The sequence below is a fragment of the Suhomyces tanzawaensis genome (assembly GCF_001661415.1).
Source record: "Suhomyces tanzawaensis NRRL Y-17324 unplaced genomic scaffold CANTAscaffold_6, whole genome shotgun sequence".
In the NCBI taxonomy this organism is placed as follows: Eukaryota; Fungi; Ascomycota; class Pichiomycetes; order Serinales; family Debaryomycetaceae; genus Suhomyces; species Suhomyces tanzawaensis.
The window spans coordinates 1134131-1158942 of NW_017963641.1; the positions used below are offsets into that span (position 1 = coordinate 1134131).

The following is a 24812-nucleotide window of genomic DNA, read 5'->3' on the forward strand; positions in this document are numbered from 1 at the left end:
AGGTGCGACATCTATGTCACATCTGCAGGACCGATGCCATAAATTTTTCAGGCTCATCGAGCATATCACCCATAGCAGACCATCAGATATGAAGACCGATTTCAAGCTTCTGAACCTCCTTGGTACTGTTTATAGACAGGGTAACTTGGTCTACAGCGAGGGAGGCACTAGGCTTCTCAGTCCGGTCGGAAACCGAGTCACCAGCTTCGACTTGGTGAATAACCGGTCCTTCACCTACAATTATGAGCATAGAAGAAACATCGTTAGAATTGCATTGAACCGCCAAGGGACGTTGATGATCACAGTCGACGAGACTGGAAGAGCCATCCTAGTCAACGCGGTTGCCCGTACCGTTTTACATCATTTCAATTTCCTGGATACCGTTCAGGACATCAGCTTCAGTCCCGATGGCCAGTACTTTGCCATCGCCTGTGGCCGCTTCGTACAGGTGTGGAAGACCCCCGATGTTGGCGAGGACCGCCAGTTTGCACCATTTGTGCGCCACAGAGTCTATGCGGGCCACTTTGCCGACGTGACGTCCGTGACATGGTCGGAAGACTCGAGATTTTTCATCTCCACCTCCAAAGATATGACCTCAAGAATTTTTTCATTGCACTCCGACGAGAAGGACGTGGCCATGACGTTGGCAGGACACAGGGACTATGTCATCAAAGCATTTTTCAACGACACCCAAGAAATCATATATACCTTGAGCAAGGACGGAGCATTATTCAGGTGGGAGTACACAGCCAAGCCAGCCGAGGACGAGGACGAAGAGATGGACGAAGACGAGGATGAGCGTCCCATGAGCTGGAGAATCACCGCAAAGAACTTCTTCCATGCCGACACCAAGGTCAAGTGTGCCGATTTCCACGCCAAAAGCAACATGTTGGTGGTGGGGTTCTACAACGGAGAGTTCCGGCTCTACGAGTTGCCGGAGTTCACCATGATACAGCAGCTCAGCATGGGCCAGAATGCAGTGGACACCGTCAGCATCAACGAGAGTGGTGAGTGGTTGGCGTTCGGATCGGGACGTCTCGGCCAGTTGTTGGTATACGAGTGGCAGTCCGAGTCGTACGTGTTGAAACAGCAGGGCTACTTTGACAGGCCCAACGCATTGTGCTACTCGCCAGACGGGTCGCGGTTGGTGACAGCCTCCGACGACGGCAAAATCAAGGTGTGGGACGTCAGCAGCGGCTTCTGCTTGTGTACGTTCAGCGAGCACCAGGGAGCCGTCACAGGAGTGCAGTTTGCCAAACGAGGCCAGGTGTTGTTCTCCAGTTCCATGGACGGAACCGTACGTGCGTGGGACATGATTCGGTTCCGTAACTTCAGAACGTTCACTGCCGACAAACGGCTCCAGTTCAACACTTTGGCGGTGGACCCCAGTGGTGAAGTAGTGGTGGCAGGCTCGCAAGATTCGTTCGAGATCTACGTGTGGTCGGTGCAAACTGCCCAGTTGTTGGACAGCTTGACTGGACACGAAGGGCCAGTGTCGTGCTTGGCGTTCGGCAGCGAAAATTCGGTGTTGGCGTCGGCGTCATGGGACAGTACGGTCAGGGTGTGGAACATTTTCGGACGCACCCAGACGGTGGAGCCCATCGAGGTGACCAGTGACGTGTTGAGCTTGGCCATGAGGCCAGACTCCAAGGAGTTGGCTGTCAGCACCTTGGACGGACATGTGGCCATTTACGATGTCGAGGACGCTCGTCAGTTGCATCTCATTGACGGACGCAAGGACATCCGTGCAGGGAGATACTTAGAGGACCGTTTTGCGTCCTCCAACGCTGCGCGCTCCAAGCACTTCACCACCGTGTCGTACTCCCGCGACGGTACGGCGTTGGTGGCAGCAGGCAACAACAACACCATCTGCATGTACGACGTGGCCAACGAGGTGTTGGTCAAGCGGTTCACAGTGTCGCAGAACCTCACGTTGGACGGAACTCAGCAGATGTTGAACAGCAGCAAGATCACATCAGCAGGAACCTCCATCGACGCAGTGGACCGCGACGGTGAGAACCTGGACCGCGAGGACCGCGAGGACCTGGCCCTCCCAGGGTCCCAGCGGGGCGACCCGCTGGTACGCAGTGTACGCGCAGCGGTAGGAGTCACCGCCGTGGAATTTTCGCCCACCCTGGCAGCATTTGCAGCCGCCACGGTGTCGGAGGGATTGTTGATCTTCTCGATCGCCCAAGACGTGGTATTCGATCCGTTCGACTTGGACGTTGACATTACGCCTGCTGCTACCGTGGAGGTGTTGCGCGAGCAGGAATACTTGACGGCATTGGTGATGGCGTTCCGGTTGAATGAGAGATGGTTGGTCCAGAAAGTCTACGAGGCAGTGCCGTTGGGTGACGTGCAGTTGGTATGCACGTCACTCCCGCAGGTGTATGTGCAGAGACTTCTTCTGTACATTGGCGAAAGCTTAGTCAGAGATGACAGCGCCCACATGGAGTACCACTTGGTGTGGGTGCGCCGTTTGTTGGCCGCCCACGGCCGCTACATTAGCGACCACAAGCAAGAATTCGGATGTCTCAAGTTAATCCAGAGGTTTTTGAGCCGGGTAGGAAAGGACGTGGTGAGCGTGGGGCGCAGGAACGGACACGTTTTGCGGTACTTAGAGGGCGTGGAGGCCGAGGAGGGGGAAGAGGAAGACGAAGAGGAAGTGGATGAGGATGAAGATGAGGACCTCGATGCGGACGACTCCGATGAGGGCGAGTGGATTGCCCCCAAGAAGAACCAGGCTCCGTTTTAGAGAGGATTTCTGAAGCAGCCTATGGCTATGTTTGGCTATAATAAAAAAAACTCGTCATTTTTGACTCCACGTTAGATAGAGGTAATGACTGAACTTGGGATGTTTGTGTTAAGAAGTCTACCCCAAGAAGTCCCATAGACTCGAAACACACGGATTTACCCACTTTTTAAGTCTCCAATTGTTTAGCTTTGCTTCTTCGCATGACCAGCTGCGTCCAGTTCGGTGACCTTTAACTTCTCCTTCTTTGGATCGAGCTCATAGATTATAATTTAACGCTATCAATAAGACTCCACTTTATTTCTTGTATGGTGCGCCTGGCTTGGTTTTGTCCATTCGAACAATCGAAATTTAGGTCTACAGTCGTATGGGATTCCCATGAGGCCGAAAGAACATGCATTGGATGATTCGTGAAACTGGATCATCTCTCCGATAGTTTATCAAGAAAAAAGCATAGTTATGTACCTGTCTAATCCCAAATAAGATTTATTACTAAATGAATTTGCTTTATTGGTCATGATTTCATAATTAGAGCCCCATTTCTCTTTCTCTGAGTAGATATTCTCTACACATGTAGGTAACATTTGTACCAAAAATATATACGTGAGATAGTTTTTAAATTCTACAACAAGCTATGCATTTCTCCAAAGAGAAGCAGTTTACATTTTAGTTAGGAAATCGGTTCTGGTATATTTATCATTACAAGGAAAGCCAAACATTTTGTACCAAATTTAGTTGACTCCTGAATGAAAACAACACCCCCTTCAATTGCAGAACGAACGTGTGCCTTCGCAAATGAGCAGCTAGGGTGTTGCTACAATTGTCCAGCAATTAGCCCCTCAACCGGTGGAACAATCTCTTCAGCAAGCTAGATTGATCCAACAATTGGTTAAAAATTCACGGCACACTTCAAGTACTGGATCAACTCCATTGATCGCATAGAGTGACTAGATTTAAAATTCTTGGAAAGGGCTGAAAATAAGAATGACTACTTCTTTCTCAAAATAGTGATGTACTACTTCAATTGTGAGGTTAGCTATTTTTGTATTAATCTCCGAGTCCGACAAGCCGAAGGCGAGTTGTGAGAGTTTGGAAGTTGGGGAGTGTAAAGATGGGGAGTCGCGGAGAGTCCTTGTTGAGTTCTGGCGAATGTAATCGTAGAAAGTCATTGGAATGGAATCCCTGAGAGAAATATGGCAAAGTCCACCCATCCAGCGAGAACTGCCAGAGTGACCCCAACGGGCCAGTGAATATCGAGAATCGAGAGTCTCAGAACCTTCAAGCCAAGCTTCAAAACTTACACCGTTCTAGCAGAATTCGAAAGTTTCGGAGGCGCTTTCTGCGGATATCTTCAGTCCCCAAGTCTTGGTCTGGCGGAAGTATAAGTCTGTCATAGTTATGCCATCCTCTAATTCAGTTCTTATAACAATATTGTACATTACGTCACTCTATGACTTGGAGACTAGCAGAAACAGAAGCTTACAATCTGAAATTTCAGGTATATTTCTAAACAGAAATCGACACCAATTGCCGAACCTTTATGATCTTCCAAAGAATAATTATTCCCTACAAGGACCACAGCGAAGCACACACCGACCAGTGATTAAAATAAATTAACAGATATCAAAATTCCACTTGTAAGTTTGTCCTACAGGCGGCTCCGACCTGGCCGGCCCATGAACTACCCGAACCTGCACCCGATAGATCTGTGTGGTGTGATGGTCTCACGTGAGTGTAGATGCGTCCCCTCCGGAGAGACACAATGTCCGCCGGCCAATTTGCGACGCAGAGAATGTGGGACCCCCCGCATTCGGGGTACGGCGAGACTACGAGTCAGTGGGCGGACGTCAGCCAGCCAGAATTGCACCAGTAGCACAGTAGCCCAGCACCAGCACCAGTAGCACTAACTAGCTCCCATCAGTGACTGCTACCAGCAGCACCAGTAGTAGTAACTAGCTCCCATCAGGCGGCACTAGCTAGCTCCCACCAATGGCTTCTGCCAGTGACCCCCCACCCCCCGGTGGTTCCCACAAATGCCCCACCGCGGCTCCTCCCCCGCGGAGAAACCAATCTCGTACATCGCCGGAGTGCATCGCTGGCTGCGACCCTCCCGACGCACTCCCCCGCGCAAATTGTTGGCCACCAAGAGCAGTCCCTCCACAGCCTACCAGGCCCGTGGTGGCCTCCACCACGCCAGTCGCCCACCATCCACCACTGAAAACGTCTACTCCAGCCCCCACCCTCTCGTCCCCCACGCACCACTGGCTGTCATCCAATCACTGACGTGAAACCCTCTGGCCACCATCATGTGACCCTCTCCCCACTTCTCCAGGGGTGACTGCACCACCTGACCACATCCGGGCGCCAAATCCGGGGGTTTTACAACAATAATTGGTGGTATATAAGAAGCGGTTCTGCTGGAAATTGCCGCTGTTCAGGGTCATCCTAGTCTTCGCGCCTGCTGTCCAATTGCCGTGCGTCCCGTGCCACCATCTCCACCCTCCTTCCCTGCCATGACCAGAGATATCAAAAACCACCTTCTTTTCGAAGTGGCCACCGAAGTCGCCCACAAGGTCGGCGGCATCTACTCGGTGCTTAAATCCAAGGCCCCCATCACGGTGGCCGAGTATCGCGAGAGATACACCCTCATTGGACCCCTCAACCACGCCTCGGCCCAGATCGAGGTGGAAGAACTCCCGGTCAAGGACCCCTTGATCAAGCTCGCGTTGGACTCGATGTCGGAGCGTGGCATCACCTGGCTCTACGGCCGCTGGTTGATCGAGGGTGCTCCCCGTGTGCTTCTCTTCGACATCCACTCCGCCGCCCACAACTTGAACGAGTGGAAGGCCGACTTGTGGAACATCGCGGGCATCCCCACCCCTGACCACGACCAAGAGTCCAACGACGCCATCTTGTTGGGTTACTTGGTGGCCTGGTTCCTTGGTGAGTTGGTCTACCACGACCGCGACCGTGCTGTCATCGCCCACTTCCACGAGTGGTTGGCCGGTGTCGCCTTGCCTCTCTGCAGAAAGAGACGCATCGATGTCACCACCATCTTCACCACCCACGCTACCTTGTTGGGCCGTTACCTCTGCGCAGGCTCCACCGATTTCTACAACAACTTGTCCAACTTTGATGTGGATGCTGAAGCCGGTAAGAGAGGTATCTACCACCGTTACTGTATTGAAAGATCCGCCACTCATTCGGCAGACGTCTTCACTACTGTCTCTCACATCACTGCATACGAGTCGGAACACTTGCTTAAACGTAAGCCAGATGGTGTCTTGCCAAACGGTTTGAACGTGGTCAAGTTCCAAGCAGTCCACGAATTCCAAAACTTGCACGCAATGAAGAAAGAAAAGATCAACGAGTTTGTTAAAGGTCACTTCTACGGAAACTACGATTTCGACTTAGATAACACCTTGTACTTCTTCATCGCTGGAAGATACGAATTCAGAAACAAGGGTTGCGATTTCTTTATCGAGGCCCTTGCTAGACTTAACCACCGTCTTAAGCAGGCTGGCTCCAAGATGACTGTTGTTGCATTCATTATTATGCCTGGAAAGACCCATTCTTACACCGTCGAGACCTTGAAGGGTCAAGCTGTCATCAAACAATTGGAAAGCACCATTGAAGAAGTTCAAAAGAAGGTTGGTGAACGTTTGTTCGAACACTGTGCTCGTTTCCCAAATAGCGACCACCAGCATCAAAAGAACACCGAGGTTCCAACTATTGATGAATTGATCAAACCAGCAGACAGAGTCTTGCTCAAGAGAAGAATCTTTGCTCTTAAGAGAGACACTTTACCACCAATTGTTACTCACAACATGGCTGACGACTCCACCGACCCAATTTTGAACCAAATCAGACGTGTTGAATTATTCAACAAGCCTGAAGACAGGGTTAAGATTGTTTTCCACCCAGAATTCTTGAATGCAAACAACCCTATCTTGTCCTTAGATTACGAAGAATTCGTTCGTGGTTGTCACTTGGGTGTCTTCCCATCTTACTACGAACCATGGGGATACACTCCTGCTGAATGTACGGTCATGGGTGTTCCATCTATTACTACTAACTTGTCCGGTTTCGGTTGTTACATGGAAGATTTGATTGAAAATACTTCCGACTATGGTATCTACATTGTTGACCGTAGAATGAAATCTGTTGATGAATCTATTGATCAATTAACCAATTACATGTACGATTTTGCTGAGAAGACTAGACGTCAAAGAATCAACCAAAGAAACAGAACCGAAAGATTATCCGACTTGTTGGACTGGAAGAGAATGGGTTTGGAGTACATCAAGGCCCGTCAATTATCCTTGAAGCGTGCTTATCCTGACAAGTTCAAGAATGGTGCTAACCCATTCAACAACCAGCTGAACTTGAAGCTTACTAGACCACTTTCTGTCCCAGGATCCCCAAGAGGTAAGATTGGACTTATGACCCCAGGAGACTTGGGTTCCTTACAAGAAGCTCAACAATCCTTGAATACTGAAGACTACATTGGTTTCAAATTGGGCGAAGGTGAAGATGAAGACGATGATGACGGACGTCTTGACGATGAAGAGGCTCCATATCCATTGACTTTGAGAGGTACTTCTGCACCTCCATCTGAACAAACTGCTTAATGCTTCACATTCGTTTTAATTGATAATTTTCGTGTGCCGGTCTCCAATTCTCCATTCTTTGTTACCTTTACTAAATACATTTAAAATACAAACATGATCTAGAGTTTTAGCATTGCACTCGTAGAAATTAATTGATATTCTATCGCTCGACTTAACATATGTGGTTGCGACATTTGAGAGTCACTAAAACTACAGATACTTCCTTTAACGTTTATCTATTTGGATCTAGTAAGCTATTCTATTTTCTAAATTCCGGTGGGCGTAATGGGTCATATGCTGAGTTGTACATCAGATCAGCAACAAGATGTCTAGCGTGAAGGTTCCTAATATCCAAATATTCCGGACCCAATTCGTCAATCTTGGAGACTCCCAAAAGCTTCATGTCCACGCTTAATTCCAGTTTGAGTAACTGAATCAACTTTTCCACCCCTTCCTGTCCATAAGCAGAGTTGGCATAGAGAAAAGGCCTTCCCAAACCAACACCTTTTGCACCCAAACATAAGGCCTTCAAGATGTCCGTTCCACGTCTAACACCCCCATCGAGGTATATTTCTAGTTTGTCTTCTAGTTTCTTCTCCTTCAATACCTTACTGACATCAGCCAATACTTCCAATGGTGCCCTTGAGAAATCGAGTTGCCTACCTCCATGGTTGGAAAGAACGACTCCTTTTACTTCGTGGTCGATTGCCATCAACACATCGTCGACTGTTTGTATTCCCTTCAACACGATAGGAAGATCGGTGGCTTTCTTAAATTTTTTGATGTCTTCCCAGGTCAACCCTGGATCTTTGGCAGACAAAATTTTGCCACTTTCACTCAAGTTATCTCCAGCGTCGCCATCATCATCGTCATCTTCGAGAAGGTGGAACCTCATGTCCTTTTCTCTTTTCCCGAACAGAGCAGCGTCCACGGTCACAAAGATACCCTTGATCCCACGCTTGTTGCACTTTTCAATGGCCTTGTAGTTCAAGTCCCGGTTCTCACTGACATACAATTGGAACCATTGGGGCTGGTCTGGCTTCGCGGCATCGACAATTTCGTCAAACGTATAGGAGGCATTGTTGGAGATCATTTGGATGATGTTCTCCGACCCGCAGCCTCTGGCGATGGACAATTCGCCCTCTGGCTGGCCCAATTTCGCCAAGGCAGCGGCAGAGCAGTAGAAGGGAGCATCAACCCTCACCCCCAACATGGTGGTGGTGAGGTCGATCTCGGTTACGTTTCGCAACACCCGGGGATTGAAGAATACTCGCTGGTACGCATAGTGGTTCTCGCGAAGCGAGATCTCATCGTCTGCAGCACTCGAGTAGTACGCCCAGGCATTGGGAGGGATGATCTGCTTGCAGATATGCTCAAAGTCCGAGGCGTTGAAGATCTTGGCAAGAGCTGGTTTCTTTTCGATGCGCACGAGCCTGGCTTCGTCCTCCTCGCCCTCGGTGATATCTTGGGCCGGTTGCAACTCGCCAAGCAACGGTCCGAGGTGCTGCTCGGGGGTCAAGAATTGTTCAAACACGTCCTTTGGGTGGAACTTATTGAAGATGGTGGATGCGTTCTTGCCTGCGTACTTCAAAATGATCTTGGCACCGCCTGGGTGTCTCAGTAAGAACTCGGTGAGGTCGTAGACCTCGCCGTTGATGGCGACCCAGACGCCGTTTTCGAGCGACGTGTGCTTCTGGAGCTCTGCCACGGACACTCCGTGCTTGTTTGTGTCTAGAGCGATGGAGTCTGCTGTTAGAGCAGTTGCAGCTGCCAATGCAGCCATTGAGCCAAGCAATGCGAGGTGTGCTCGGAATGGTGGCCTGACAGCAAGCGTTTTGGGGCCAATGGAAGAGGAGGCGGATTTGGGCGTGGCACGCGCACGTTTGCCGAAAGCTGCTCTGGCTAGTCTGAACATGGTTACGGCGACGGAGGAGCAGTGGTGGTGGATGAAGCGCAGGTGGCAGCCAGTGCGTCTTGACGGGTGGGAGTATGCAGCAACCCCGGAGCGAATCAGGTGACGTGCTATGTCAGCCCGCAGCCAGCGCCTGCAGGATGCTCCGAGCCGGTGCGACACGGTCATTTTTCAATTTACGACATGCTGCGACAATATATCTGCCAGAGGCCCTGGTGATGAACGCAGTGGTGCATGGCGTAAACGACGAACACAAAACACACATTTACGTCGGGGCCTAGCCTGGGGAGCTGGCTGCCGCCCCCCAGCCTCAGAAACTCGCCAGACATGCCCCCTGGAACGAAGGATCGGAACCGTTGGCGCCACTGGATCGGTTCCATCGGGCCCCTCGATGCGCCACATCGCCCAAAACCGCTTCTGGACCCGCAAGTGGGTGTTCCAGGCTTGCTTCTTAGTGAGCGAAGGTGGAAAATATCCGAACTTCCTCTAGGAATCTTCCCTCTGCAGTTATTTCCAGAGAAATCTGTACTCCTCTGGAGTGCGCTTCTGTAAACATCCATACTTCATCTGTAACACCCAGGCCTACTCCGTACCTGCCTGCCTCCTGTGCATTCCGTCCTCCCTGCACCTATGCTCCGCTTGCGTTCCACTACGCTTCCTTCCGCTACGCACTCCACCTCGCCTTAGTCCTGCACCCAGTTACGTAATCGGCTCATCATTTATCCACCCAGTTCTCGCAAGAATACACACTACACACCTCTACGGCAGATCAAAGCACCCCCAGGACAACTCCTCAGGCCCTACGGCACCACCCCACACCCGTCTCCGCCAGTGGCTCCGCCTCGCACCCCGCAGCCCTGCCTTCGTCCGGTTCTTCCCACGAACCTACCGTCCAAACCACCCTAACTCCTTCTTCCCGTCGTCTGCCTCCCTCCCTGGCCGTCACCATCCGGTGCCATCCCCTCCACACACTGCATGCGCGATGAGACGGTGGAAAATCGGTATCAGGCCCCAGCTCATCATCCTCGTGTGCTTTTCGTCCCTCTTCTCGTTGTTGATCCTCGCCCTAGTCACCACCGTCTACTTCTCCAACAGTCTCAGCAACCTGCGTGCAGAGCGGCTAGAGGTCATCGCCGAGCTCAAGGCCACCCAGGTCAAGCAGGCGCTCCAGTACACCTACTACCAGATCTACTGGCTCACCAACAGAGACTCCATCAACTCGGCCCTCTCGTCATACCGAGCCGGAAACTACTCCCAGGCGGTGTTTGCCGAAGCCCAGACCACGCTCGACCAGCTCCTCACGTCTTCTGAGCTCTTTGCGGGCGCCAGGCTCTACAACCTCGACTTGGATGTGGTGGCAAACAGCTACAATAACCTCACGGCTATCACCCAGCCCACCATGGATGCGTTGTATCCGTTTGCAAAGAACGCATCAGTGCCTGTTCAGCTCCAGTCGGTGACGCCCTCGTCGCCAGCGTACTATACAGGCCCCTTGAGCAACAACTCAGACGTATATTCCACCTACTTCATGGGCATTACCCTCCCGGTGTTTGCCAACACATCCATCATCTTCCCAGAACCAACCCTAGCTGGCTACCTCACCGTGATAGCGAGTGCCGACAACCTCCGATCCGCTATCAACGACACCACCAGCCTCAACACCAACTCCACCAAAGGCGACTCCGACGACTACAAGGTGATCGCAGTCCGTCCCACTTACAGCAGCGCCACATACAGTAGCAGCTCGTCAAAGGCAGGAAACATCACCCTGATTGACGGATTCGATCCCGTTTTTCCCGTGGATCTGCAGTCATTCTACTCCATACACTATCCCATCACCGCGTCCTCCGCAGTGAAGGAGGCCTTTTCCAAGGCCTTCGGTTCTGCAACGAACGTGCGCAATATCGAGCATAAAAAGGTGGCTATCGGCTACAACCAGATTGAACTTAATCCCACCAATACTTGGGCCATCATAATAGAGCAAAGTCACTCCAAATTCTACGCGCCAGTCCACAGGTTGATCAATATTATTGTCGGCGTGGTGATTGGTACAGGTGTATTTATGTGTCTAGTGACGTTCCCGTTGGCAGTGTTCTTCATCCGGCCTATCACCAAATTGAAAGCTGCCACCGAATCGATCGCAAAATCAAAGAAGAGATACTTGCAAAATAATCATTCAAGCTCGTCTGCTGTGTCTCATGGAAGTTCACCATCCATATTAGAATCTTCAGGTGGCTATGAAATTTTCACGAAACGTGCAAGAGGTGGAAAAGACGAAAATTCCGGCTTGAACAAAAGAAACAGTGTAAACTCGGTGTACACTGGCACCACGGTCTCAGCACACTCTACTGCCATCAGATTGCCAGGCAAGATTCCTAACTCGAAAAAACTCTTCAAAGATGAGTTGACCGAATTAACAGAAGCATTTAATATCATGACTGACGAATTGGATAAACAATATGCACATTTGGAAGACAGAGTGAAACTGAGAACAAAAGAGCTTGAAGCCTCGAAGATCGAGGCCGAAGCAGCAAATGAGGCTAAAACGGTTTTCATTGCAAACATTTCTCACGAATTAAGAACACCTTTGAATGGTATATTGGGTATGACTGCTATTGCCATGGATGAATCTGATCATACCAGAATCCACGACTCTTTGGAATTAATTCACAGATCGGGAGAGTTACTTTTGCATATCTTGACGGAGTTGTTAACTTATTCCAAGAACACCTTAAATAGATCCAAGTTGGAAAAATCCAACTTTCAAATCTTGGAGGTGGTGGATCAAGTTAAATCCATTTTTACCAAATTGGCCTTAGATCAAAGAGTCAACTTTAAGATTTTGATCAAACCCAATGTCATCAGAAAATTAGTCCTCCACGGAGATTCTAATAGAATCATTCAAATTGTTATGAACCTTGTATCCAATTCATTGAAATTCACACCTGTCGATGGATCAGTCGGAGTTACATTTAAATTGTTGGGAGAGTACGATTATCAGAAGTCTGCTGGGGAAAACTTTGCAAAGGTAAACATTTTGCCCAAGTATAACAAAAAAGAATCGCCCTCCTCTTCAAATGGAGACAGCACTTTATTAAACAAATCGAACATCTCAGAGATAAAGCCCATTTCCAAGTCCCGCCTGAACCTGTTGGCACAAGATCAAAGTGAATCCTCTGACACTCTGGGAATGTTAGAGAAGTCGAATACCTTCAAAAGAAAAAAGGTAGATACAGACTTAGATAATGACAACATAAGTGTGGTGACACTTTCAACAGCGGAGTACGAAAATAACATATTCGAGTCACAGTTTAATCATATGAAACCGTTACCCAAGACTCCATCTGGAGCCAGCTCGGTGCATTCCATTGGAAGCATCAGAAAACATGACACTTCTTCAATACTTTCAAGAAAGTCGGTTGAAGTGGCTAAAAACTCTGACTCCAGTACCTCATCAGTGCTTAATGAAAAAATCACCGATTCATCATCTGACGGAAAAGAAAATGGTCTACTCCCTCCACACTCTGAAGTGGCTGAACTCCATAATTCAAGCGTGGCCAATACTACTGTCGGTACCTTCTATGACAACGCAAAGAGAAACAGTGTTGTCTCGAATCTTGGTACCAATGAAATGGTCAAAAATAGCAAGACTTACAGAATTAGAAACATGTACAAGCCTAAGACCTGGGCAATTCAAATTGAAGTCACTGACACAGGTCCGGGTATAGAACCAGCCTTACAAGAAAAGGTATTTGAACCATTCATCCAGGGCGATCAAACGTTGTCTAGAAGTTATGGTGGTACTGGTCTTGGTCTTTCGATCTGCAGACAGTTAGCCACTATGATGAAAGGAACGTTGACATTGAAATCATCTGTGGGGCAGGGATCCACATTTACTTTCACTGTACCGTTGCCACAAACGGGAGAGATTGTGGTTCTGGATGAAGATATGGACGAATTCTGTAACGACGAATATAATCCTAATGCCAGGATGAACAGAAAGGTTGTGTTTGAAAACACGGAGATATCTGAAAACGAGACTCCTGAGGACAAGATGGACTCCAGCTTCGAAACGCCGGAAGTCAAGATTATAGAAAGCGGAGACGAATCACCCAAATCCAATATCAGAAGTAGAGACATCAAATCTGGCGATGACCTGATTTCAGAGCACTCTCATACCAGCGAAGAAAAGCGCAAACATAATTTTAAGATAGAGATCCCATCTAGAACAACATTGCTCGAAAAGCCTCAATTAATTGCCAGGTCATCTACGGGAACTGCGAATTCTAACAACGGCAGTGAACGCAACGACTCACTGCATAATCTACTCGACGACTTGTCGGATCTTCACATTTTGGTCGCAGAAGATAACTTAGTGAATCAAGAGGTCATCAAGAGAATGTTGCATTTAGAAGGATTCCACAACGTCACCATGGCCTGCAACGGTGCAGAAGCGGTGGAGTTGGTCAAGGAATCAATAGGCAACTTGCATCCCTACGACGTGATCTTGATGGATGTTCAAATGCCCAAAATCGACGGGTTGCTCGCCACGAAGATGATCCGGAACAACCTCAACTACGACCGGCCCATCATCGCGCTCACCGCCTTTGCTGACGAGAGTAATGTCAAGGAATGCTTGAACAGTGGCATGAGTGGCTTCTTGGCCAAGCCAATCAGGCGAGCCAACTTGCGCAAGACCATCGTCAAGTTCAGCCCTGTGCTTTTGAGCGAGGTGGTGACTACGCCACAGACATTCAACGGAGACGAAAAGAGGCTCCAGTAAACGACGATCTGTAATCGAGTCTCCAGAAGAAACTGAAAAAAATATCAAGTATATTCAGGTAATACATGATGGTCTTCGCAGGTAGCGTTGACGGACAAATAATACCCTTCGAAGTATATGCAAGATAGATAAGATCTGTTTCCACAATTGACGGCACGAATACACGATTTCCCATACACGATAGTGCGGCTCCATTGGCCCCGTTATTAGAAGGTATAGTGCGGCTCCACGAGTAATTAATATAGACCATATCAACCCCAGTAGCCCAGTAGCACCGCAGTAGAGGTTTCTCGGCAGTCGACGAGCCACGTCCTGTGCCTGGCCCTACATCCCTTCTCCCCATTCCAGCCCATTCCAGCCTACTCCTGGCTTCTGTCTCGGATGTCAAACGGTTATGACCCTCGAAACTCCTGCACACGCCCCGTTTCTGGCGAGCATTTCCTGTGGCACTTTTGCACCGCACGCCCTTCGTGGTGTGGCCCCAAAACCTGCCGGCGCTAAGCCAGCCAGCTTCCAATAAATAGCCACCACTAGCACATCCTGCCCGGAACGCCAGCATGTTCTCGACACTCAAGCGGAAGAACTCCGACGAGAAACATCCCTACCGCTCGTTCTACTCCAGTGGCAGCTACAACTTCAAAAACTTCTTCTTTTCCGGTACCCTCCTCGCAGTATTAATATGGGGCTCCTCGTTATTGCTCCATGAAATCAACGTATTCGAGGTCGGATTGGCCTCGTCTGCCATCAACAGAGTCCGTACTGCCAGGCCAGCACCAGACTTCCATGGAAAGTTGCCACTTAACTTCTCGGCCGTGAGAGATGGCGTCTTCAGCCCCAAGTTCAAGGACTTGCAGTGGATCCACGAGCCTGAGTCCATCTCCAACGACAAGGGCACCTACGTCTTGAAGGTGGAGGAGAACAACAGCGTGGAATACGTCATCAAGTCCATCGTGGACGAAGACTACCAATACACCTTGTACAACCAGTCATCATTTGAGCACGAGCACATCCATTACGACATCGTCTCGTTGGTGGCGTCCCCTAACTTGAAACAGGCCATCTTGAAGACTAACTCCACCCAACACTGGAGACACTCGTCCTTCGCGTTGTACTGGGTGTTGGACGTCGAGTCCCACGCCATCACCCCCCTCTTGGACACCAACAGCAAGGTGTCGGTGACATCGTGGTCGCCAGAGTCCACAGACATTGCGTTCATTTACGAGAACAACGTTTACCTCAAGAACACTAAGTCCAACAAGGTCACCCAAGTGTCTTTTGACGGAGGTCGCGAGTTCTTCAACGGTAAGCCTGATTGGGTCTACGAAGAAGAGGTGTTCAGCACAGACATCGCCTTGTGGTGGTCGCCAGATGGTAAGAAGGTCACTTTCTTGAAGTCTAATGACACCGAAGTCCCTGAATTCACCATCCCTTACTATGTCCAACATGACGAAGATGATTATCCCGAGTTGGTCAATATCAAGTACCCAAAGCCGGGTTACCCTAACCCGATTGTGGATATTGTGGTGTACGACTTGTCGACAGAAACTGACCAACTTTTGCAGTTAAAGTCCGACAAAATCGAGTCTGACCAGAGATTGATCACTGAGGTTACATGGGTCGGTGACTCGTTACTTGTCAGAACATCCAACAGAGCCAGTGACTTATTGGAAATCTTCTTGCTTGATACTACTGATAATTCTATTGAGTTGGTGAGATCACACACTGCTAAAAAGTCTTGGTTTGAAATTACTAAGTCTGTATACATTCCTAAAGACGAGGCTGCAGGCCGTAAAGATGATGGTTATATCGACATTGTTGTGGAAGATGGGTATAATCACTTGGCGTACTTTTCTCCTCCAAGCAGCAAGGAAGGTAAATTGTTGACCAAAGGTTTGTGGGAAGTGGTTTCAGTGGAATCCTTTGATTACAACAAGAATGAACTTTATTTCAAGAGCACTATCAAATCTTCGATTGAAAGACATCTTCACTCCGTCAACATCCTTGATCAAGGTTTACCTGAGATCAAGGACATCACTGTCGCAGAAGGTGTATATGCTGGCTCATTTTCTTCTGGTTCAAGATACTTATTATTGACTTACGAAGGTCCTAATGTTCCTTATCAGGAGTTGATCGATTTATATGAATCTAAAACCATCAAGACTTTGGAAGCAAACAAAGCATTGTCAGAAAACTTGGAGAAGTACGTTATCCCTGAAAATAAGTATCAAGTGGTAAGCTTAGTGGATGAAGAAACTGGAAACAAAATTAAGGCTAATGCGATTGAGACCTTCCCGTTGAACTTCGATCCAAAGCGTAAATATCCGGTCTTGTTTTTCGTCTATGGAGGACCAGGATCACAACTTGTCTCTAAATCTTTCAGTGTTGGATTCAGCTCCGTTGTTGCTGCAGAATTGGATGCAGTGGTTGTGACTGTTGATGGCCGTGGTACAGGTTTCAACAACCTCAATCCTGAGCTCGGCGCTGACTACAAGTTTACAGTAAGAGACAGATTGGGACATTACGAACCGTTGGATCAAATTGCAGCTGCAAAGCACTGGGGTCAACGTGATTATGTTGATTCGGACAACATTGCAATCTGGGGATGGTCGTATGGTGGTTTCCTTACATTAAAGACGTTGGAAACAGATCATGCCGAAAGAGTATTCTCTTATGGCTTAGCCATCGCACCAGTGACCAAATGGAAGTTATACGATTCAGTCTACACTGAGCGTTACTTGCGTACTCCTCAAGAAAACCCAGAAGGTTACAGAACCGCCTCCATCAGTAATGCTACCAACTTGCTGTCGGTCAAGAAATTCTTTATTGGCCACGGTTCTGGTGATGACAACGTCCACGTCCAACAATCACTTAAGCTCATTGATGAGTTGAACTTGGCTAGCGTGGAGAACTTTGATTTCATGATTTTCCCTGACAGTGACCATTCTATCAGATACCACAATGGTAACAAGATCGTCTATGACAGAATCTTGGACTTTTTCAGAAAGGCATTCAGGGGTGAATTCAACTAAGTATGCACAGCCTATGGATATTGATGTCGGCCTGCCAAGCAGGATTCTAATCTGTTAGATCGCATCCCGAGGCGTGCACGGTTAGCAACGGGCAGAGGTACAAATCACAACCAATAATTGGCCTCATATGTGCCACATCCGTGTTTCCTACCAACATCTACAACGACGCCTACGTACCGCTAGGACTTCTCCAGGAAAGCTGGCAAGCTCCAGCACCTTCATTTCATCGATAGTATTAATACACACACTGATATAGACTACCCGATACGGAAGGCGGGTAACGCCGGGGCCGCGCGCCTATCCATCGCATCCCGTAAATTCATCACGTGGCCCTGAAAAAATTTTACCCTGGCCATATAAATTATACACATCCACCTTGAGATTACTCGTTACTGTTTCAACCTCGAATCAAAATGCTTATTTACAAAGATATCTTCACTGACGACGAATTGTTATCCGACGCCTACGACCTCACTGAAGTCGATGGTGTTATCTTGGAAGCCGACTGTGCCATGGTCAAGGTCGGTGACGGTGACATCGATATCGGTGCCAACCCATCTGCTGAAGATGCTGAAGAAGCTTTGGAAGACGGTACTGAAACTGTCAACAACGTTGTCCACTCTTTCAGATTGCAACAAACCCAATTCGACAAGAAGTCTTTCCTCGGTTACATCAAGGGTTACATGAAGAAGGTCAAGGCTCACTTGGCTGAAAAGGACCCAGAAGCCGTCGAAACCTTCGAAAAGGGTGCCGCTACCTACGTCAAGAAGGTCATTGGCTCCTTCAACGACTGGGACTTCTACACTGGTGAATCCATGGACCCAGATGGAATGATCGTCTTGTTGAACTACCGTGAAGACGGTACCACCCCATACGTTGCTATCTGGAAGCACGCTGTTTCTCAATACAAGTGTTAAACGGGTTTAGTTCTCAAAAGATATTAATAAATGTATTTCAATTAGAACTCGCTTTCGCATGCGATGAGCTGCCTGTATACCGATTGTTATCGCGGCATAGATCCTACGATTAGTGGTGAAGACAATGCATTTCGGATGGGTCTATACGCGTGGACGGATGCTCAAGCACACATTCTCCAAGGTTATCTTCCTTTCGGTGTAGTTGAATATTTCAACATCGTAATCTTTCATTAACTCCTTGATAGCATGAACTCTGCTTTCGTCTACCAATCTTCTGGCTGTCAACCCCAAGGTCTCTCTTTCGTGGTAGGTAAGTCCATGCTCCATAGAATCTGATCCAGTCGATTCCAAGCTCTCGTCTCGTTCAATTTCTCCATTTTCGTCCTTCTTTTCAGCTCTTCCAACTCCACAGACCGCCCACGAGACCACTTTCTTCAAAGCTTTGAAGCCCTCCATGCTATCGAAGCCGTGCATCTTCAAGTACTGGCGTGACTGTGGTAGTAATTCGTGGTAGTCGCAGACATGTCTACAACACATGGCAATAACTACCCCTCCGAATTTTCCAGACTCCAACAACGTGGAATTCAACAACAGCTTCAAGGTGAGATCTGTAGCCACTCCGCATAAATGCTTGGAAATACCAACCACCTTGTCAGCATTTGTATCCTGTAAAAATTTATCCAAGTTGAGATCTTTGATATCAATTCTGGTTCTTTTGACTTTGGGTTCAAGATCAACGTCTCTCGAGTCTTTGATGATCTTGGGATCCATTTTCATTCTGTTTATACCCCGGTCAATGAGTCCATAGCCGTAAATACCATGCTGGGCGATTTTCAGGGTCTTTAAATCTTCAAGAATACACAAATTCACAAACCTAGATAATTCCGCTTTCCCGCATCCAAACTCGAGGTAAAAGGTATTTGAGTCCAACAATCCCTTCTGCTTCATGTTTCCGATCAACGATGACTGTTGAAGGGCATGTTTAGGATTCTTTAGTTCTGAGATTCTTGGGTTCAATCCTGAATGTTCCAGAATTTTCATGGGCAACGGGTCAAACTTGATCTTCTTCAAGAGTTCAAGGTGTTTTTCAAAGGAATCGTTCTCGGCCTCCTCGGTTGAAGGTTCCAAATTTGCTGGAGCCAAGTTCTCCAGGTGTTTCCACCCACTATTTAAATCTTTTTCGTACCAGATATCGAATTCCACCTTTTGCTTAGCATTACATTTCTTCAAGTGTATGGCCAAGTCTTTAGCCCACACGGTGTGTTTATTGTCCAACGGACATGGGATTCTTTCACCAGTGGACTCGTTGATCATATGTTCTGAGCAGAAGCGGTGGTCGGCCTTTCTTTGCATTCCACAGTACCTCCTCTTCTTCTCAATATAGAATTCACATCGCACCGGGTTTGGTCTATCTTTTGTCTCTGTCTTCCTCCTCTTCGTCTCTTTTGTCTCTGTCATGGTGATATGGTTTGGTGAAAATTGATCTCATCGCGAAATTTCTACAACTATCAGAAACAGCTATACTGTTCAAGGAAGACTGCTAAGTGCTATTCTCGAGAATCTCATCATTTGTATGCAGTTGCTATCACTCGCCTCCATCTCCTTGTACTGATATTACCTCCTACTATCTCATTACTTCAGCATGAAGAAGAATAACACTTGGAAGCTTGATCTTCTTGAAGTCAAATTCAAGCAGTACTCCCCCAGATACCCTCACACGAAGAAGCTTCTCAATGCCAGAAACAACGACAAGCTCTTGAAGAAGTTGCCTACTTCGCCCGAGGAGGCAGAACAAGAGATCTTAGCATTGAAACTGGAGTTGTTCGAACGCAAATATTATGGCTCGTACAAAAAAGTGGAAAAAGAAGTAGCCAAGATCACCAAGGCTGACTTGGGAAAGTTGGACAAGAACGGACCGAAGAAGAGCATCGTAGACTTCATAACATCAAAAGAGAACCTCGACCACTTGATAACCTCCAAATTAATCAAAACCATCACCAACACCATTTTGCATTCTAAAGATTTGAAGCTTGATCCTCCTGCCTTCATTTCCAATGAGATCAGGGACAAGATCTTGAACAAAAATGACATTTCCAACCCTTCCACTTTCTTCATAACTCACTGTCAAAATAACAAAGAGCTCAATAACTACTTCTCCAACTTGTGGAACACCAAGGCAGTGAAAAGTGTCCTACAAGAGGTGGAATGGTCCTTCAAATTGGTGAGAGGAAACTTAACAATCCAGGAGAAGGATACCAGAAAGAAGATTACAGGTAAGGACGTCGAGGCTGACAGTGATGGTGAAGTAAATGACGACAGCTCTAGCGATAGTGACAATGAAGGAGACAGCGAAGACGAAGGAACTGACTCTGACATAGAAATGAATCCAGAAGATTTGGATAAGTTTGCCATTTATGAAAACTCCGATGGTGCTTCCGAAGAAGAACAATTTGAAATTGATCCAAATGTCAACTACAACGAAATCACTGACGAAGAACCATCTGCAGATGAAGTATCCGATGTTGAATCTGAGGATAGTTTCTTCGAGGAAGATCAAGTGGACGAGAAAATGACCAAGAAGAACAAGAAAGAGAAGAAGGAGAAGAAGGAGAAGAAAGAGCACAATCTTCCTCAATTAGCCTCAGGCTACTTTTCTGGAGGCTCTGATGATGAAGACGACTTCGATCCTGACGCAGACAAAGTGGTGAAGGAAGCAACCACCCAACGTAAGAACAGAAGAGGTCAAAGGGCAAGACAAAAGATCTGGGCCCTCAAGTATGGTAAGGAGGCCAAGCATGTCAAGTCCGAACAGGCTGCCCTTGCTAGTGAGAGAGAAATCAGACAAAAGGAGTACGAAGAGAGGTGTCGTAAGAGAGAATTGAAGGCCAAATTGGCCATGGAAGCTGCTCCTAGTGGGTCCAATATCCTTCCATTGGGTGAAAGAAAGGTCAGACCAGATACAGGCAGCTCCGACGTCAAGGTTACTGCAGTGGTTCCAGAGCCCAAGATACATCCTTCTTGGGAAGCCAAGAGATTGGCTGAAGAGAAGCTCAAGAATGTCAAGTTCGAGGGTAAAAAGATCAAGTTCGACTAAATATAAAGAAATATTGTACAGTCAACTAGGCGAAAGGATTTTTTACATTTTTTTGTACATTGGCTATGGCTTTCCTGAGTAAAAGTTAGTGTTCTTATAATAGCCCAAAGTCGTAGACTCGAAACTGCTTTCAAAGGATCAACCTAGTGTAACTTACACTATTAATTTAAGTTTTCACACCTATATTCATAAATTAGTGTAGTCTATTTTGAAGTTGGCGAGAATGTCATCGTCCGTGAACTCCTCACAAGCAATAGGACTAACCACCTCAAAGTAGTATTCACACTTTTCGGGTTCCCTGACATTCAAGAACTTGTTTTGTGCCCCGCAAATAAGCTCGACCACTGCGGATCTATATGGCCCATTCCAGCACTTGTGACCATTGGTGAAGTATAACTTGTTATCCTCATATTTAGTATAGGTTCCAATCAAGATGGAGTCTTGATAGATGGAGTTTAAAAATCCTAGCTTATACTTGTATTCTCCGATACTTCCGCTGACCCATGAGGATGCAGAAGCTCTAAGGATCCCTTCTGGACCATAATCTTTAGTCAAGTCTTCCTCATACACCTTAATTTCGTCCCTCAAGCTGTCCCTCTCTTTAGACTCCAGTTCGAGATCAAAGTTCTCGGACCTTCTCTTCTTCTTGGGCAATTCTTGGTTTTTTGGCTTGGTAAATTGATCAAAGTAGTATTGTGCCATATTGGCGAAGCTAGGTACAACATTGCCCAGATTCTGGGATGTGAAGGACAAATCCTTGGTCGAATCTATCAACGAATTCAAAATTTCGGAAGCATCAGCGACGCTTGTAGTTTCTCCTAAGTTGGATGCATATTCTTGGAATGCCTTGACAGCCTCTTTAACTGCTGCATCATTGAAATTGGGATTGTAGTCCTGGGTCAATTTGGACAAAGCCTTTTCAAGATAGGATATCCTGGATTCCTGGTCCTTTACCTTTTGGGAGTATGCGTGCATTCTGTGTGACAATTCGGTCAAGTAAGGCTCGAGTTTATCGTATACTTGTTCACCTTCTTCTTCTTCTTCATCTTCGCCTTGCTCCTGTTGCTGAATGTGAAGCTCTATCTGCTCTTCTTTGATTTTCAACTCTGAGTTCATTTCACTGATTTTTTGCACCATCAAGGCTTTAATCTTACGAGCTTCTTCGATCATCTTGTTTTTCACCTTCAAGGACTCCTCCACCTCACTCACAACTCTCAGTTTGTACTCGACGAACTGCTCATGAATTTGCTCACACTTGTTCTCACACTTTCCACTCAAGTACTCATCAGAACCATCACAGCATATGTCATAATCACAAGTTCCGTCGTTCAATTTGAAGGTTTCAATGAATCCTGGGATATGGTGTTTGTTGGCACAGTAGAACTTTCTGCTGGAGTTATATGGACAAGCATTAGTTCCTGGCTCATCTGAGCCGTCAGGACAGTCACAGTAGTCGTCATTGATTTGATCGTACGATAATATGATAGAAGGGTCTCCCAAGCAATGCCATTGCTTTACTCCATTGTTGTCGACAGGCGCATATAAATGCTGATCTGAGGGTGGCACACCACGAATTTGGGCATCAGAAGCGATAGATAATGCCGAGTAGAGGGTAATTCCAAAAAGGAGCAGCTTTCCGTACATCATTGGCTATGGTTTTAGATGCCACTTGGTGAAACTGAGATACGGACAGTAGTCACGTGATTGAAATTTCAATCCCGAGTAATTATATTACCAGTCAGAAATTATGGAGTTATAAGTTGCTCGCAGGCGTTCTTAAGCTGTTTGAGTGGGTTAAGCTGGTTTTGGGGCCTAGAGAGGTAGGAATTCCTAGCCTGATTTTCAATTTCAAGAATTCATTCGATGCCATAGTCACGTGATCTCTGTTTCAGATCGACAAATATGATCCAAGTGGATCTAGTCCAACAACTACTCCTATAGTTCGTATGATGGTATGAGGCGAAAAGGGCCTTCGGAGCACGAGGTCAATGTGGCAAAACTCAAGCGGATAGTCAGGCCACTAATCAGTAAAATACACGTACTTAACGGTTTGAACGTGAAGTATCCAGATATTCTTGAGTTCAAGTTTCCACATGAACCATACCACCAGGTTTCAACAAATGACAACAATGTCAATCTTCCACCAACAAAAAAGCAAAAAACCGGGTATGAAAATGAGGCTGATATCAGTTATACTGAGCCAGATTTTGGACAATTACCGAAGGAAGACCCTGCATCTATACCCCACTCTTTTATTAATCCGGAGGATTCAAAGGCCAGATTGGAATCATTGAAGCCATACATATCGCTGCAGATTTACCAGGCCTATCGTGAGATTTTTCAAATTTTTCAGAACATTATCCACACCACAACCAACGCATACCCATGTAGTATTCCTAAATTATCCACACTCAGCTCATTTAAAATGGGCAAATTTATGGCGTTATCTACAAAATCAACTTTTTACAAATCAAATCAGGCATCTTTGTTCGATCAAGATGCTCTACCTTCCATTCTCAAGCAATCACAAACAAATCTTTCTGATGATATTGACCATTGGTTTGAATTGGAACCCAAGCTGATCACCAATTCGTACCGAATTTACTTCTTTTTCGGTTATTTGATTCACTTGCTAACTTTTCATCTGAACCAGATTTTGTTCCTTTTGATACCCGTATTGGTCCATTGGTTAGAGGAAGAAAGTAAGCAAGGTAAGGAGATCTTGCGTATTATATCGAGGAGTTTATTCAGCGAGTTCTGGTTATATGACTCGAAATATGGAGAATCCATAGATCGGATGATAATTCATGCCCTAAATGGGAATATCGAAAATGTCCATAATACCAAAATTTTCTGGATTCTTCATGATATTGGGTACTGGAAAAGCTTCATTGGTCCAGACAATTATGACAATTATTTTTTGAATAGTCTTTCGCTAAACAACAAGCTAAACCACGTTCCTAAACACCTCATTCCGGATATTTATTCAGTGATACGACGGAACCCACAGCATCCCAAAAATAATCTGATCCTTGCAATCACAATCACAAATCTCATAGCATCAACTCGTTCATTGCTCAAGTCGTCCACCACAACAATAGAGATAATGGAGCATTTAAATGACTGTTATGACCAAATGCAACAGTTGATAACCAGCTGGTTGTTCTTTCTGCCAGACTATCCACTTGTGTATAATTCCCTTTATCCCGGAAATGAAGTAATCTTTGAGGCATTACTCAAGATTAGTAATTTCTTGGAGATGAAGGTGTTACGAGTCATAGATCATCTTCAAGATCATCGTGATATGGAAGAACGAAAGTACCAGTTTGAAGAATTTTTGATCAGGAATGGAACTTTCTACCATTTGATGACAATATTGAGAGCCTACTTTCTTGACACAGGAGAAACTTTGGACCTTGGAAGTTATACGCCAGAAGAAATCAGTAGCTTATTGATTGATATGCAAGTTGCTCCAAGTAAGCTGATTCCTAATACGGAATTGGACGATTTTTTAGTTTGGCTATATCACACAGGTGATACCAAATTATTTGACTTGGGACAGTTATGCTTTGAGAAGTATTATGGAGCTTATAGAGGAACAAGGTTGGGTACGGTGAAGGATTTGTATAGGTAAATCGGTTTCACTAAAATTTTATGAAAAGCAGTATGATGGGTCTACCAGGTTGTATACTACATCTATTCCAAAATTGATACT

At 46.7% G+C, this 24812-nt stretch overlaps 11 protein-coding genes across 11 annotated transcripts; 8 read left to right on the forward strand and 3 right to left on the reverse strand.

The window, feature by feature from the left end:
* Positions 1-88: 88 nt before the first annotated feature.
* Positions 89-2755, forward strand: PWP2 (snoRNA-binding rRNA-processing protein; the record flags this gene model as incomplete). Its single annotated transcript, XM_020211149.1, has 1 exon — positions 89-2755. The coding sequence occupies one exon, from the start codon at positions 89-91 to the stop codon at positions 2753-2755; it is 2667 nt and encodes an 888-aa protein (XP_020063305.1).
* Positions 2756-4555: 1800 nt separating this feature from the next.
* Positions 4556-5138, forward strand: CANTADRAFT_298870 (uncharacterized protein). Its single transcript, XM_020208317.1, has one exon. The coding sequence runs from the start codon at positions 4742-4744 to the stop codon at positions 5033-5035; it is 294 nt and encodes a 97-aa protein (XP_020063306.1). The 5' UTR covers positions 4556-4741; the 3' UTR covers positions 5036-5138.
* A 51-nt stretch (positions 5139-5189) lies between these two features.
* GSY1 (glycogen (starch) synthase) lies at positions 5190-7480 on the forward strand. The gene has a single exon (XM_020207990.1). It carries the CDS (start codon positions 5266-5268, stop codon positions 7381-7383), a length of 2118 nt encoding a protein of 705 aa, XP_020063307.1. The 5' UTR covers positions 5190-5265; the 3' UTR covers positions 7384-7480.
* Positions 7481-7621: 141 nt separating this feature from the next.
* CANTADRAFT_54234 (cytochrome b2, mitochondrial precursor) lies at positions 7622-9145 on the reverse strand (the record flags this gene model as incomplete). The annotated part of the gene is made up of 1 exon (XM_020210299.1): positions 7622-9145. One exon carries the CDS (start codon positions 9143-9145, stop codon positions 7622-7624), a length of 1524 nt encoding a protein of 507 aa, XP_020063308.1.
* A 1111-nt stretch (positions 9146-10256) lies between these two features.
* Positions 10257-14057, forward strand: SLN1 (Sln1p; the record flags this gene model as incomplete). The annotated part of the gene is made up of 2 exons (XM_020210339.1): positions 10257-12409; positions 12494-14057. 2 exons carry the CDS (start codon positions 10257-10259, stop codon positions 14055-14057), a joined length of 3717 nt encoding a protein of 1238 aa, XP_020063309.1.
* A 279-nt stretch (positions 14058-14336) lies between these two features.
* On the forward strand, positions 14337-17328 carry DAP2 (Dap2p). The gene has a single exon (XM_020208319.1). It carries the CDS (start codon positions 14615-14617, stop codon positions 17084-17086), a length of 2472 nt encoding a protein of 823 aa, XP_020063310.1. The 5' UTR covers positions 14337-14614; the 3' UTR covers positions 17087-17328.
* A 171-nt stretch (positions 17329-17499) lies between these two features.
* Positions 17500-18003, forward strand: TMA19 (Tma19p; the record flags this gene model as incomplete). Its single annotated transcript, XM_020211842.1, has 1 exon — positions 17500-18003. One exon carries the CDS (start codon positions 17500-17502, stop codon positions 18001-18003), a length of 504 nt encoding a protein of 167 aa, XP_020063311.1.
* A 47-nt stretch (positions 18004-18050) lies between these two features.
* On the reverse strand, positions 18051-19440 carry CANTADRAFT_27087 (tRNA:m4X modification enzyme). The gene has a single exon (XM_020207991.1). The coding sequence runs from the start codon at positions 19354-19356 to the stop codon at positions 18145-18147; it is 1212 nt and encodes a 403-aa protein (XP_020063312.1). The 5' UTR covers positions 19357-19440; the 3' UTR covers positions 18051-18144.
* Positions 19441-19502: 62 nt separating this feature from the next.
* BUD22 (Bud22p) lies at positions 19503-21097 on the forward strand (the record flags this gene model as incomplete). The annotated part of the gene is made up of 2 exons (XM_020211030.1): positions 19503-20560; positions 20603-21097. Exons 1-2 carry the CDS (start codon positions 19646-19648, stop codon positions 21095-21097), a joined length of 1410 nt encoding a protein of 469 aa, XP_020063313.1. The 5' UTR covers positions 19503-19645.
* A 186-nt stretch (positions 21098-21283) lies between these two features.
* Positions 21284-22741, reverse strand: CANTADRAFT_7642 (uncharacterized protein; the record flags this gene model as incomplete). Its single annotated transcript, XM_020211151.1, has 1 exon — positions 21284-22741. The coding sequence occupies one exon, from the start codon at positions 22739-22741 to the stop codon at positions 21284-21286; it is 1458 nt and encodes a 485-aa protein (XP_020063314.1).
* Positions 22742-22991: 250 nt separating this feature from the next.
* CANTADRAFT_69893 (uncharacterized protein) lies at positions 22992-24731 on the forward strand (the record flags this gene model as incomplete). Its single annotated transcript, XM_020211031.1, has 1 exon — positions 22992-24731. Exon 1 carries the CDS (start codon positions 23052-23054, stop codon positions 24729-24731), a length of 1680 nt encoding a protein of 559 aa, XP_020063315.1. The 5' UTR covers positions 22992-23051.
* Positions 24732-24812: the final 81 nt, after the last annotated feature.